Source organism: Camelus ferus, chromosome 6 (assembly GCF_009834535.1).
Source record: "Camelus ferus isolate YT-003-E chromosome 6, BCGSAC_Cfer_1.0, whole genome shotgun sequence".
Lineage (NCBI taxonomy): Eukaryota > Metazoa > Chordata > Mammalia > Artiodactyla > Camelidae > Camelus > Camelus ferus.
The window spans coordinates 13737736-13751931 of record NC_045701.1 but is presented as its reverse complement, the minus strand read 5'-3'; the positions used below and the strand labels follow the sequence as shown (position 1 = coordinate 13751931).

At 38.8% G+C, this 14196-nt stretch overlaps 1 protein-coding gene across 7 annotated transcripts in view; it reads right to left on the bottom strand.

The window, feature by feature from the left end:
- Nucleotides 1-14196, bottom strand: part of FAM214A (family with sequence similarity 214 member A) — a 101446-nt gene that overhangs the window by 65590 nt on the left and 21660 nt on the right. The window contains exons 1-3 of one of the 7 annotated variants that reach the window (XR_004320439.1): nt 9959-10881; nt 9460-9575; nt 1444-1524 (exon numbers count right to left, since the gene is read on the bottom strand). Coding sequence is in view for 6 of the 7 variants with exons in the window: in XM_032481157.1 (XP_032337048.1) it covers nt 1444-1524; nt 9460-9475 (97 nt within the window). In the remaining variant the exon portion in view is untranslated. Of the gene's footprint in view, nt 1-1443; nt 1525-9459; nt 9576-9958; nt 10882-10961; nt 11161-14196 lie in introns of those variants that run through there. The other 6 variants (XM_032481157.1, XM_014567905.2, XM_014567907.2 and 3 more) reach the window with 6 other exon arrangements.

Here is a 14196-nt window from a genome sequence, read left to right as displayed (position 1 = left end):
CCTAATGCTGCTCTAAATGCTTATTATGGTGTATGATCACCCAGAAATAGGTAGTGTGCTCCAATTACCTACTTTCCCTCTCCCATTGCATGCATTACAGATGTGTAGTTAAATATTGATTTTGAGTTCCTCTAGTTGCTTATTCCAGAATACAAGGTTCAGAGTGTCAAACAATAAGGGTCCATTGATCTCGTATGCCTGTTATCACTAGCTTTCACAACAGAGCACTGAAACACTCATTTTCTCAGTGCAACTGACCCAAGTCCTTGGAAGTAAAACACTTACCGATCTTATATCAGGCATGTGCTGGGTGCTGAATCGGAGGTTCTCAGTTCATCGTTCCCGCAATCCTTAAGGTTGACAGTATCAGAACGAAAAGAACTGACGTTCTGATAGGTTACGTAATTTGCTCAAGGTTATTTGGCTGATAAATGCTGAAGTTAGAATTTCTAAGTTTGACCCTAAGGGTCTTAACTCTTGCTAAAAAGGACCCATTTGAGCTAATTTTATAACAAAATATGGCCATCATTTCAATATTCCTAAAAAATGTATAATTAAATACACATTTATTAATCTAAATGGATCTCTGGTTGGTATAATTTCTAGCAGGATAACAAGGGGAAACTTTAAAAACAGTAAAAACCAGACACTGTGAATGGCTGTTTTTAGACAGAGTGACCCCAACTAAGATATGCTTGGGCACACCTGGCCCTTTGCTCATCTATACAGATGATCCTGTCCATAGGGCACACTGGTCAACATATATAGCACTTCACACCTTGTAAAGTTCTTCAACACATTATCTTACCTGAAGCTTAGAGGCAACACTTTGAACCCAGTACATTTTAAAGATGAGAAAACAGGTTTGGAACTTGATCCAAATCATAGAACCTGTAAGTAACAAAATGGGTCCCAAATCTAAACTCTAAATCCTTTGAGTCTTTATCCTACTTGTACTCATAAATCTGAAGTTCTCCAACCAATTTAATCTCTCTCTTTCAAAGAAATAGCAACAGGAACAAATTCAGCACAGTGGATGGAGAGCAGAGAGCTACCAGCAAATGTCTGTGTGGATCATTTGTTAACTACATGTATACAAACTGGGAACCACTCCTACCAAACAGCTTTTGCCCACTCTTTGGTTATTTTATTTCAATTCAGTGAGACTTAATCAATTTTAAGATACAAGCTTCCTTTAAGTTAAGTTATTGGCAAGTATATTTTAAATCTATTTTTTAAAATTAGGTATAAAGTTGTGATAACAGCCAAAAAGTCAATAATTCAAACAAATACCTAAAGTGGGAGAATTTTCAGTTGGTGCCAGTAAAACAACCAATGATTACTAATCATCTGCTTCTATTCCCATTTGCTCTATAAATTTTGAGATATACTAGTGATTCATTCTTTCAACAAATACATATTAAGCACCTCCTATGCACCTACCATGTATGAGGCTGTCTGCTAGGTGATGGTAATACAGCTGTGAACAAGAGACAAGGTTCCTGGCCTCATGGAACTTAAAATCTAGTTGTGGAGACAGACAACAAACAAAGACAAAAATTACAAACTGTGGAAAATGCTATGAAGGAAACAGACTGCTGAGACACAGAACAAAAGAGAACAATTACTTAATAAATAATAATAGCAGCTAACATTAATTGAGCACTTCAGATACAGTAGTCAGAGACAGCCTCTCTGAAAAGTGACATTTAAGCCAAGATCAGAAGGTTGACAAGGAGCTACCCATGTGATGACAGGGGAGAAAGGCTTTTCAGGCAGAGGAAATAGTGCACACAGGGCCCTGAATGGCAATCGAAAACTTAAAAGTTGGCCAATGGGACTGAGCATGGTGAACAAGGGGAAGAAATGCAAACGGCCTTACTATAATTTCACTGGATGAGTTTCTTTTACAGGAAAAGGAAAATATGAGAAATCTCAACTTACGTTATTGCTAGGTCTGTCTTTAGTATTACACATAGATTACTGTCTAGTATTTTGACTAGCTACTGGCATTTGTATCCAGTCCATCCTGTCTCAGTTTAATAAGAAAGTCTGACATAATCAACATCAGATTTTTCACCCATTTGAGCAAAGACAGAATTAACTATTGACAAATTGACTTTGGTTTACCTACTGAGAAAGTAGTACTGTTTCTTGGTACTGTAATTTTTCTTTTTCGTTAAAAAAGTCAGTATAAAGTTAGATTTTTAAATTTAATAGTCCCTCAGTTTTTAAAACCCTCAACTTCAAATGGGGGAAAATATTACCATAATTGGATACAAAGTTGAGAAGGGCAAAAGAATAAATGAATATAAATATTCCTCATTTAACAACTAATTCTTTTCTATACTTGTTCATAATGCAGAATGCTCAGGCCCCATGGATTTCTCCACTTTTTGAAAAGGAAATCAGCCTGTGAGTCACTCTCCCTACGTACACATTAGTCTCTCAATTCTGCTTTCCAATTATCTTTTTCTCCCAAGTAATGACAGTGTTCCGTCCACTGAATCATTTCCTTCTAACTGGATGACAGGCAAAAACATAGGGAACTTCTATTTCAATCCCTGTAGTATCTGAATCTCAGAACTAGTTGTATCAAGCCAGCAATTATTTGACAGCTACTAATGTGTCAAGATCTGTCAATGTAAATGGATGAAAGGCCAACAGCAGTCATTTTCTGACTTGAGATCACAGTGACTATACCAAACATGTATAGCTGAATTAGACCCTTTCTTCTGTCCTCCCCACTTTCCCAGAATGATTGACTTCTTAATTAGAATATATCCAACAGTAACAAGAGCAGTTCACATCTGAATGTTTACTATGTGCCAGCCATAGTTCTAAACATATTACATACACTAACTTATTTAATCCTCAGAATAACTCTAAGGCAAGGTACTATTGCTTTCCCCACTGTAAACTTTAAAAAGGTAAGGCACAAAGAAGATAAATACTTTTCCAAGATCACAATACTTAGCAAATCTGTTTGTCAGGTTCCTTAAGCTTATTTTTAAACCAACTGGGTCCCAAAATCTTATAATATTTTAATATAACTTACTCCTACCAGTCAGAGGGTTGAGAGCATGTATTCAAGCTTATTTACTTCAAGTCTGGGCGAGCCCCCTTTTTTAAAAATATATTTTTATTGAGGCATAGTCAGTTTACGATGTAGTGTCAGTTTCTGGTGTACAGCACAGTGCTTCAGTCATACAAGAACATACATACATTCATTTTTCATACTCTCTTTCACCATAAGTTACTACAAGATATTGAATATAGATCCCTGTGCTATACAGTATAAATTTATTGTTTATCTGGGCTAGCCCTCTTATTAGCTGTGTACCAAACTTCTTTCTGTGACTCAGTTTCATTTATCTATAAAATGGGGATGACAGTAGCATCTAATTCCTTGAACAACTGTAAGGATTACATGATTTATATGTATAAACTTCTTGGAACAATGCCTGGCACATAGTATGTAGAAGAGTTAGTTGTTATTAGTAATAGTACCATCACCACCTCCACCTGGGGAATTTAGCAAAAGGTTGCTCTATTTAATCAAGTCAACATTTCTTTTCCTCCAACATCTGTCATTTCTACTGTTTGATTTACACTGGCTAACAGTGAACTATTCTTAGCAAGTAAGCAATGCATCTAACTAACTCCTTTGCTATTTTTCTCTAGTCCTTACTACTTCTTTCCTCATATTTCAGTTGCCCAGGAATAAAAAAATTGTTTGTGGTTAAAATGGTTTGCATTACATTCTTGGAAAGTTCATAAGCCACTGCAATACTAAGGCTAAAGCCTAAATTTGTAATATAATAAAAACGGGGAGTGCCTTAGTCCATTCAGTCTGCTATAACAAAATACCATAAACTAAATGGCTTATAAACAACAGAAATTTATTACTCACAGGTATGGAGACTGGAAAGTCCAAGACCAAGGCACTAGCAGATATGGGTGTCTGGTGAGGACCAGCTTCCTCATTAGACAGCTGTCCTTTCATTATAACCTCAGATGGTGGAAAAGGTGAGGGAGCTTTCTTGGGTCTCTTTCATAAAGGCACTGCTGCCAGCCACGAAGTCTTTACCCTTATGACCTAGTCACCTATCAAAAGCTCCACCTCCTGCTACCATCAGCTTGGGGCTTAGGATTTCAACATCTGGATTTGGGGGACACAAAAATATTCAATCCACAGCAGGAAAAAACTAAGACAGTATTCCTCTCAGTTTTAGCCTCAAAAAAATCAAATTGTTTGGTATTTTATTTGTGGAACAGGTTTTACACTAACAGTTTTTACTTAAGAATCATAAATGACCTACAATATGTGTTCAAATATGAATTGAAATACTGTAGTTTAAATTATTAATGTATTGATTTACTAGATGTTATAGGCCTTAATCTTTCATAACAGTTGATAAGCTCAGATAACATTCTTAGAAATGTCTGATGAAGAAACTGTTTCTAACCAAACCACAAAGCATAGCAAATTGACATTTATCTTTTAAATTAAAAAGATTTTGATTCTACTTAAATTGTTGTACAATACCATGAACTTAGGACTTCTGAAACCTCTGGGACTTTTGAAATCAAAACATAAGCTTATATTCTATTATTCTGAAAAATATTTTTATAGGAGAAAAACATCATGCATTCAAAAATATGCAAAATTAGAAACACATTTATAACACAAATAAATATTAACTGTTAAAAACATAAAATGTTTCAATTGCTTCTATGCAAAGACCTTACTTTAGACCTCTCTTTAAACACTGGGCATTCAATAAATAGGATCAGATCCAAACTTTACATACTTGAGTATAAGATGGAGTAACCATTATTTAACCTCCCTTGCTGCCCAGCTCTAGTCAGCATTTAACACCATTTAAAAATATATTCCCAGGAATCTTAGTCTACCCATGCCACTCCTACATATAGCAATTGAGATACAATTGTAATAACAAATGACAGTTGGCACAACATTGTAAAATGATTATAACTCAGTAAAAAAAGTTCAAAAAAAAGACAGAGAAATAAATCACAGATATGTCAAGTATCCTTTTGTAGCTTTTATATTTTCTCAGATAACTATATATTAAAAGCCTGTTAAATATGCTTGAGCCTTAGCAGGTTGAACACTATGAATACAAAACAAAACAAGATACTATTAGGTTATTGCACATTTGATTATTTCCTTATCTATATGAACATATTTTATAACTGACCAACTTATAAGCACCTGTAATGTCTTGTTTAACATGATAATCATTTATTTAAAGCCTATTAAGTGCTAGCCAGTGTCATTCTAACAAGTATGAGAAGTTGGAATTATCCCCATTTTACAAAGAACCTGAGACTCCCAGGGACTAAATAATTTAATGAAGATAACATAGCCAGCAAGTAATGGAACAAAGATACAAATACAGGTCTGATTCCAAAACCTGTGCTAATGATTAAAGACTCATCTTTGGCAGCATTGCCCAAGTAATGTTAAATAACTGGTTAAACATTTTTTTAAAACAAAAAAAGAAGAAAAGATTTACCTCAGACTATGACAAAATTCTATTAACTTGGGAAATGTAGCCACTGTGCTATCCAGTAATATCTTAATTATCTTAAAGTACAGTAAAAGCTCTCCTACCTGACTTTCACTTAACCAACTAGCAAGACTGTCCAGTGTTTTCCATATCTTCCATAAAAGCAAAGTGACAGACACTAGCAGCTAATGTTACTTTCTAGTTGCTTGCATACTTCTGCCCCTACTAGTTGAGCTGTATGCTTAACTAGTATCTGGCGTTTGTTCCCAAACCTGCTTATGACCCTCTATAATAAATAACTTATTTAAATACTATATAAACCAGTGAAATGAATGCAAAAAGGTTATTTCTGTGAAAAGTATGTTGAATGCTTTGGAAAGAGCATATTTTGATGAACACATATTCTCTCTCCCCCTAAAACAAATTCCTGTTGACTATGCAAGTATTCTTATAATTCTGGTGTACAGATACCTATAAAACTGTGTGAAACATTACAAAAGAATTTAACATTGTTTATATGTAAAATATTTCCACCCTCAGATTTTTCTACAGTCTTATTCCACTTTAAAGAAATCAAAACTAGAAATTTAAGGTGGACATTATTGGTGTGGTTTACACAAGAAAGAACATATCTAACTCTGAAAAACAGACCCTATTTCACCCTCAAAAAGGGCCTTGACCGTCATTCAAAAATCCACAAATGACAAATGCTGGAGAGGCTGTGGAGAAAGGGGAACCCTCCTACACTGCTGGTGGGAATGCAGTTTGGTGCAGCCACTATGGAAAACAGTGTGGAGATTCCTCCAAAGACTAGGAATAGACTTACCATATGACCCTGGAATCCCACTCCTGGGCTTGTATCCAGAAGGAAATCTACTTCAGGATGACACCTGCACCCCAATGTTCATAGCAGCACTATTTACAATAGCCAAAACATGGAAACAGCCTAAATGTCCATCAACAGGTGACTGGATAAAGAAGATGTGGTATATTTATACAATGGAATACTACTCAGCCATAAAAACCGACAACATAATGCCATTTGCAGCAACATGGATGCTCCTGGAGAATGTCATTCTAAGTGAAGTAAGCCAGAAAGAGAAAGAAAAATACCATATGAGATCGCTCATATGTGGAATCTAAAAAACAAAAACAAACAAACAAACAAACAAAAACAAAGCATAAATAAAGGACAGAAATAGACTCACAGACAGAGAATACAGACTTGTGGTTACCAGGGGGGTGGAGGGTGGGAAGGGATAGACTGGGATTTCAAAATTGTAGAACAGACTACACTGTATAGCACAGGGAAATATACACAAAACGTTATGATAACTCACAGAGAAAAAAATGTGACAATGAGTGTGTATATGTCCATGAATAACTGAAAAATTGTGCTGAACACTGGAATTTGACACATTGTAAAATGATTATAAATCAATAAAAAATGTTAAAAAAAAAAAAAAAAGGGCCTTGAGCCTAGATCAAAGGACAGGTGAAATAATTAAGGCTGTTATTTTTTCTGATTCCTCACTTCAAGTAACCAACCAACTACCAGACGCAACCATGTAGGATAAGAGGCTCTTACTGTACTTATTTAGAAACTCTCTGAAGCACAGCTACATCCCACTAAGCAAATATCTCAGTGTTTCTACACTAGAACTTATATTCTACTCAGATTCTAAATGAGTATCTGAAGGTTTTTCTATTCACTTTCATTTTATGGAGAAACCACCGTTAAATAAGGTTATCTAGTTCTTTCGCCCAGAGACCAAAAGCATTAAAATTAAAAGGAGGCAAGAATAAGCATATTGATAACAAAGACTGTTAACAGCAAATTCAAAATCAAATAAAAAAAAAAAAAGCTGAAGTGGTTTAAGCTAAAGGAAAAAACAAAAACCTCATAAGTTGAAGTATCTCTTTTAGGGCATTTCTACATTATGACAGACTACAATATTGAAATTCCTAACAATGCCCTTTATCTTCAAGTAAAGGTCAGACTACATTGACTCTGCATATTGTTTTTTTTTTTTTTCAAAGGCAAGGCAGCATTACTGTTTTAGAGGTCTATCCACATATTATGATTACAACTTAAAATATTTTGGGCATTTAAAGAGTAAAGTTTCAGTTATCCAGAAAATTAACTTATACAGAATAGTTTCTTAGACATCAATGTAGAAAAAATGAAGTATTAGTATTGTCTAGCTAAGTGTTGCCCGTAATTGTGCCTTTCCAACCACAGGTCAAGGAATCAGTTCAACAGGTTATGCCAGCAATTTTTAAAAGTAGAAATAGAAAATACAAGATCACGTTGCACATGATAAGGGTAAGTATGTTTCGTGAAAAGTTTATTTCAGTATTTCTATACGACTTTGCAAAGTAAAACATATTACTTATTCTAGGTTCTGGCCAAAAGAAAGCCATGGGCCTGAAGATTTATATAATATTATGAAATACAGTCATAATACCAAACTTGCAATGCCCTCATTTTTACATTATAATGCTAAAGAAAGCCACAATTTCAACAAGAAAAAAGTCACTTCTTTAGGAGTCTTGATGCATAAATTTATTTATTTCTCCTAGTAATCTGTATCAATATATAACATTTTATCATGTTTAGTACTAGTTTTGGCTAAAATAGAGATTGTGTGTAAACACTAGTTTTTAAACTACTTGGGAACTGAAAGCAATTTTTAACAACAACAAAAATCCAAAATAAATAGCGACTTTGATTTTATTTGCTTGTTTATTCTGAGATGCAATTACAGACCTTGGTGCCATCTTTCCAAAGTCACTGATGTAATCTAAAAGTCTAAACTTGGCATTCTACACAATCTATTTGCTAATACTTAATGCATACAAAGCTGATTTTAAGAGACAACCAAACACTTAAAAATAATTTAAACTATTAAATTAAGTATGTTTTTCTCCACTTCTTTCTAGGGCATTTTAAGCCAATATTACCAAAGGCATATTCAACTAGAAAAGAATATTTGTCCTTCTCATTCACTTTGAAAAAAATATATGGAAAAAAATAACCAGTTTAATACATATCTTTTTTAAAATCAGCATCTGATTCATGAGGATAAATTAACATTTCCAATCCAAATGTCTCAGATTTGGAAGAAAATCTGTCTTCTAGTCCAACTCCCTACCAAATACACTAATCCTCTTCCTACAGTGTTCCTTGGAATCATATTCCCTTATGACTGAGAAGCCTTCACTCCTTCTAAAGTTGGCCTTTGCCATTAATCAAAAGTAGATTGATAAATTAGTTTTCAATTCCTTTGAAATCCTTGAAAAATACAGTGTATACACTATTCTCATAAGTCCTTAAAATATAGGTTTAGAAAGGAAATAACAAATTCACAGTACCTATTATAGGGATTTCAGGAGCCCTGTCCATATACTGATATACTTAATAAAACCCTAGAGTACTCTGGAAGCTTTCAGAGTCTGCCTAAAGCACAAAAAATCAGCAATGACAAATAATAGCTGTCAACTCAAACAATCCTAAATTTTCTCAATTTATCAAGCTCAAATTCTCAAGTTGAAAAAGCTTGTAAACGTCTTTAAAATTGAAGTCAGACTTGACTTTACCTAAAAATATGAGTAATGTAACTCTAAAATAATACCCAGTATTGTGGCAACAGATATAAATGCTGTTCTTGACGATTTCACTGAGTTACACTAGAGTCTCTCTTGAAACTAATGCTTTGCAAACACTTCTGAAGAACGTACTCTCCCATTTAGTTCCTAACTCCCTCTTCCATGTGCTCTTCTCTACCTTACCAGCTGGAATCTGTAACAGAAACAAGTAATCATACGTAATTCACAAAGAGTTGATTCTACTGCAGAATTAGGTTAACGCCTCTAAAATGGGGCACATTAAAAAGAAAACCTACTTATATAAATTATTTACCTCGGTCCGGCTTCATTTTCACACCAATTTCCACCCAAGGTGCTGTGAAATACACGTGTGGGTTCTCTCAACAGGCTCGCCGCTGATTTTGTAGCTACTGCTCCTTTTTCAAAATGCTAAAAGAAATCAAAGTAAAATTAATCTGGTCCTGCTCTAACACCCGATCTTGTAAGAAAACTACTGCTAACAGGCCTCTTCCTGGCACTAACTGCGGTGACAGCACCATCCGCAGGTCTGAAAAAAAGCAAAACTCTCTGCACCGCCTCCCCCATCTCCTCCCAACTGAGCACCCCTCTTCCCCGCCCCTGTGCTCTCTAGGCCAAAGTGTCCTTCTTTGACACAGCGTCTCTGAACCAAAAGGAAGATCTATTTATAACCTGGAGGTACAGGCAAGGGGAAAGAAAGAAAAGAAAGAAAGGAAAGAAAGAAAGAAAGAAAAGAAAGAAAGAAAGGAAAGGAAAGGAAAGAAAGAGGAGTCAAGCAACACAAGCTAACTAACCCCTTTGTAAAACACGCCGCTGGGAACAGGGGCACCTCCGCAGTGACTGGTATAGAAATGCTCCGACCTGCCGACTGGGCGCAGGAAACTCTTCAAGACCCCTAGCGCCTCGCCGAGAGCTCCGCCCGCCCTGCCCGGCCTCACCTGTGTAATTACCCTCTGGCTAGTCTTCCTGCCGCAACCGCGGCCAAGTTTACACAATGAGAGGGTCAGGAAGAAACGCGAGTCATCTCCTCGCGCCCAGCCTCCTGCCCCAAACGAACTCTACTGGGCTGTCCCGGGTCGCCTCTGCCACCCCCCAGCCCTGCGTGGCCGGGCCTGAGGTCGTCCCGGGAAGGTGTTCACAGCCGGGCGCTCGCCCCTGCTCGGCGCAGCCTGCCCGTGCGGGCCCCTTCCGTCCCGCCGCGGCCCCGGATTTCCTTCAGCCTCGCCGCCCGGAGCGCCGCGCTAGCCCCTCTCCCCGCCGGAGAGTTGTTTTCATGGCTCCCTCGGCCGACCTCTGCTGACTAACTCGCTCTCCTCTCCCGTCCCAATCCCTCCTCCTCTTGGCACTTCTCTCCGCCGCTCGCCCAGCGGCTCACATCACACTCCCACCTCAGACGCGAGGCTCTGAGAGGCGCAGGGCCGGCGAGAGCGGAGTGTGGCGCGCAGCGGCCCCCGGGGCTGCGTTAGGGGACCATGGGGACCCGACTCTACAAGCCCGACGCGGCTCCCCGGCGCCCCTGTGGCCATCCACCCCCGCCTCAGCCGCCGCCTCGCTCTGCTCCCGGCGCTCAGCCCCTCGCCCTGCCCGACTCGCACTCGAGCCCCGCGGCCCCCGGGCTTCGCCTGCCCGTCGCCCCGGCCGGCCCGCTTGCCCCGCGCCTCTGCCAGCTCCTCGCCCACCCGCTGTCTAGCTCTGGCGCCCCAGCTCCCGGTCCCCCTCGCTCGCCCAGTTCTTTCTCTGCTGTTTGCCCTGTCAAAACACTGCCCGGGTCACGTGTCCCAACAACAGCCAACCCACCGCTCGTCACTTCCTCCCCGGCGGCCTCGAAGGCGGGCGCGCGGTTGTTACGGCAACGCCTCGCGCAGTCCCCGGGCGCTAGCCTTGGGGCCTGGGTTTCCGAGCAGGTGCGGCGGGCTGCGAGGGCCGACCCGGCCCGGGAGGCCCGGGCGCTGCGGCCGCGCTCGCTTCCTGCCTGCGTTCCGAGCCGGCTGCGGCGCGTCTGGGACCAGGAATCCGAGCTGCGCTATTAGAGCACGGGTAACTGGGGAGATGTCATCCGAGGGCCTGCCCCAGACGTGGAGGATAATTATAGTCTCCTCCTCCTCCACATTGTATGCTGGCGCAGAGTTGTGACCCAGCCCGGAGTGGTTTACTGCTCACGGTGGAAGCTGAGTCTAATGTGGCCGAGACTGGAGAATGGGCAGCCACAGGCTTCAGGGATTGGGAAGTTTAAGAATAAAAAGCAACCCTTCACCCTAGATTTTTTCAAATCACTAAGGATTTTAGTAGGATTCGGAACTCAAGCTCCCGAGGCCCTCGCTGTGCTAAAAATAACTTTTATAACCTCTAAAACACTGACTCATGGCAGGAACACACTTTTGACACCGTGTTATTGTTCGGGAACTGTAATTTTGTTGTTGTGCTATAACAATGTGACATGATGACATTTCATGTTGCGATGTTGTGGCATCACTTCAGCACAAACAGATGACAAGGATCTGCTGTAATTTAAAAAAGCAGTCCTAACAAGGTCTGAGCTATTAGCTACTCATTTATAGACAAAGTCCATATGGAGTTGTGAGCTCAAAGCAGAGACAAGGAGAAATACAAAATTTGTAGTCTTCTTTGGTTTCATTAGAAAAACTTTTTTTTTTTCCCAGAAATAACTTTGCATACAAGAATCACAACAGGAAAGTACTAGATGGGTCTAAAAGTGATTTATTTTGGTCTCTGTACTCTTGTGAGGTTTCCAGCATTTTACAGTGAGTATGTTTACTTCTACATCACAAAAGTTTTCATAGATTACAAGATTGGGGTGGCAGGGTTTTGTTTTTTTGTTTGTTTGGTTTTTGCCTCAAATCTATCAAATACATGAAGTTTCTATTATGAAAAAAAATATTTTCTGGATGTTTTCATATGTACCATAAAATTACATGTGCCACTGCAATTAAAAACCTTAACTATGATTGTGACTAATCAAAACAGGACAGAACATTCAGGAGGGTTAACATTTCATTTTCACGGGAAATGTTATGGCATCATGAAGGTGACACTTCTGACAAAGGATGATAGTTCCTTAATCTATGAAATGGCTACAAATGTTAACTCCCAGGGGATTTGACTTCGATATTATTGAATACTGTATTATGTAGTTTCTTTTATGGACTGAAGTTTTACTTGTTCTACAATCATTTCTCAGTTAACCTTGGTAATGGGAGACAAAAGAGTTACAGATAATCCAAAATCCTAAATTTAGCACAGCAGCTGAGACTAGATAACAGCTATTGTAAAAGGCTTGCTGGGTGAATAGGCAGCAAGATCTGTGATTTAGTTCCTCTTCTGCCAAATTTGGAAGAGGTATAAAGACTTGAAAAATGTTGACAGTAGAAACTGAGAATATTGGATAATCTGGAACACAAACTAAAGAGTTCTCTTTTAAACAATTAAGTTTTAATTGTGCATGGATAAATGATGTCTGAACATTTGTTAGACTTCCTTGTAGCTTTTTGTTGAGAATCTTAAATCTGTTTAAAAATTGGAGATCATTATGGTAGTGGAAAAAGAATTTTAAAAGAGGTATTTTTGACTCATCCATTCATTTTTCAAAGTATTGTTTCTCACTCAGCACACATTTACTGAGTACTCACTATCTGCTAGGCATATGTTAGTCTCTGAGAATACAAAGGTCACCAAAAATAGGGTCATTACTTTCATGAAGCTGATAGTATTGACTACCACAGTTGCATGGCACAGATCAAATCACATTCTACAGCCTTCTTTAACCTGTAAAAATGAGTTGTTTGGACTCAGACAGTAAATAATCTCTTTCCTTTCTAATTGCAAAACAGTCCTATAATTGTATAGAACATTTCCAGAGTGGTTAGAAATAAGGACCTACCTACCATGACAACTCTTAAGTGTTGGTGATAAGTGTGTTTGCACCTTGGAGCACCCAAGCAAAACAAACATCTCTGGTTCCTGCTTGGTGAGGAGTGAAGGTGGGTGAAGCAAGCAAGTCAAAACACCTGGCAGGAACCTTACCCCTTTTCCATCTGATTTGCTCTCTAATTTGCTTTCCCTGGTGTTCCAAAGACTTATAAGTAATTAACTTTAAAAAAGTTAGTTCACTTTAGCAAGGAGGCAATCCCCTCAACTTTGATAGGTTTTGTTGAAATGGGCAGTGTATAAGAAAACCATGTGTTTTAATGGAGGTCTCTATATGGTCTTTTACTGACTAAGGTGATGAGGATAACTGGTTTGCTCACTTTGTTAGTACAGGCCGTTACTGTTACCAAGGTCATGGAACCAGTCTAGGCTATCAGAATGATCTCTGCCAAAGCAGGGACTGGTGCCTTTTTCTTCTTGTATCTCTAACAACAAGCATAGGAGCTGGCGAAGAGTAGGAGCTTAATACATGTCAACCTTTGTATTCAGCTATAAAATTTTCTTATACATGCCCACAAACTGTACCCCTAATACCAGTTGGCATTTTCTCTCCAGTGGGATAAAGCTAGAGAGTTGGGAAATCAGTATGTGGTACAAACTTCATACATCAATGGTACATTTTCATTATACTTTCAGTGTTTTATAATAGTAGGAACTTGTGACTTCCAGAATGCTACGTTGATGTCTTAGCTCCTATGCCTGTGAATGGGACCTTATTTGGAATTAGGGTCTTTGCAGATGTAATCAAGTTAAGATGGAATCATGCTGGATTGGAGTGGACCCAAAATCCAATTACAAGTGTCCTTATAAAGTGAGAGAGATTTGAAGACAGAGGAGACTCAGGGAAGATGGCCATGTGACCAGGCAACAGAGATTGAAATGATGCAGCTGCGAATCAAAGAATATAGAAGATTACCGCGAGCCACCAGAATCTAGTGAAAGGCAAGAAAGTATTCTTCTCCAGAGACTTCAGAGGGAGCCCGGCCCTGCCAATACCTTGAGTTCATCCTTTTTGCCTTCAGAACTCTGAGAGAATAAATTTCTGTTGTTTTAAGCAACTCAGGCTTGTTTATTTTGTCACTATAGC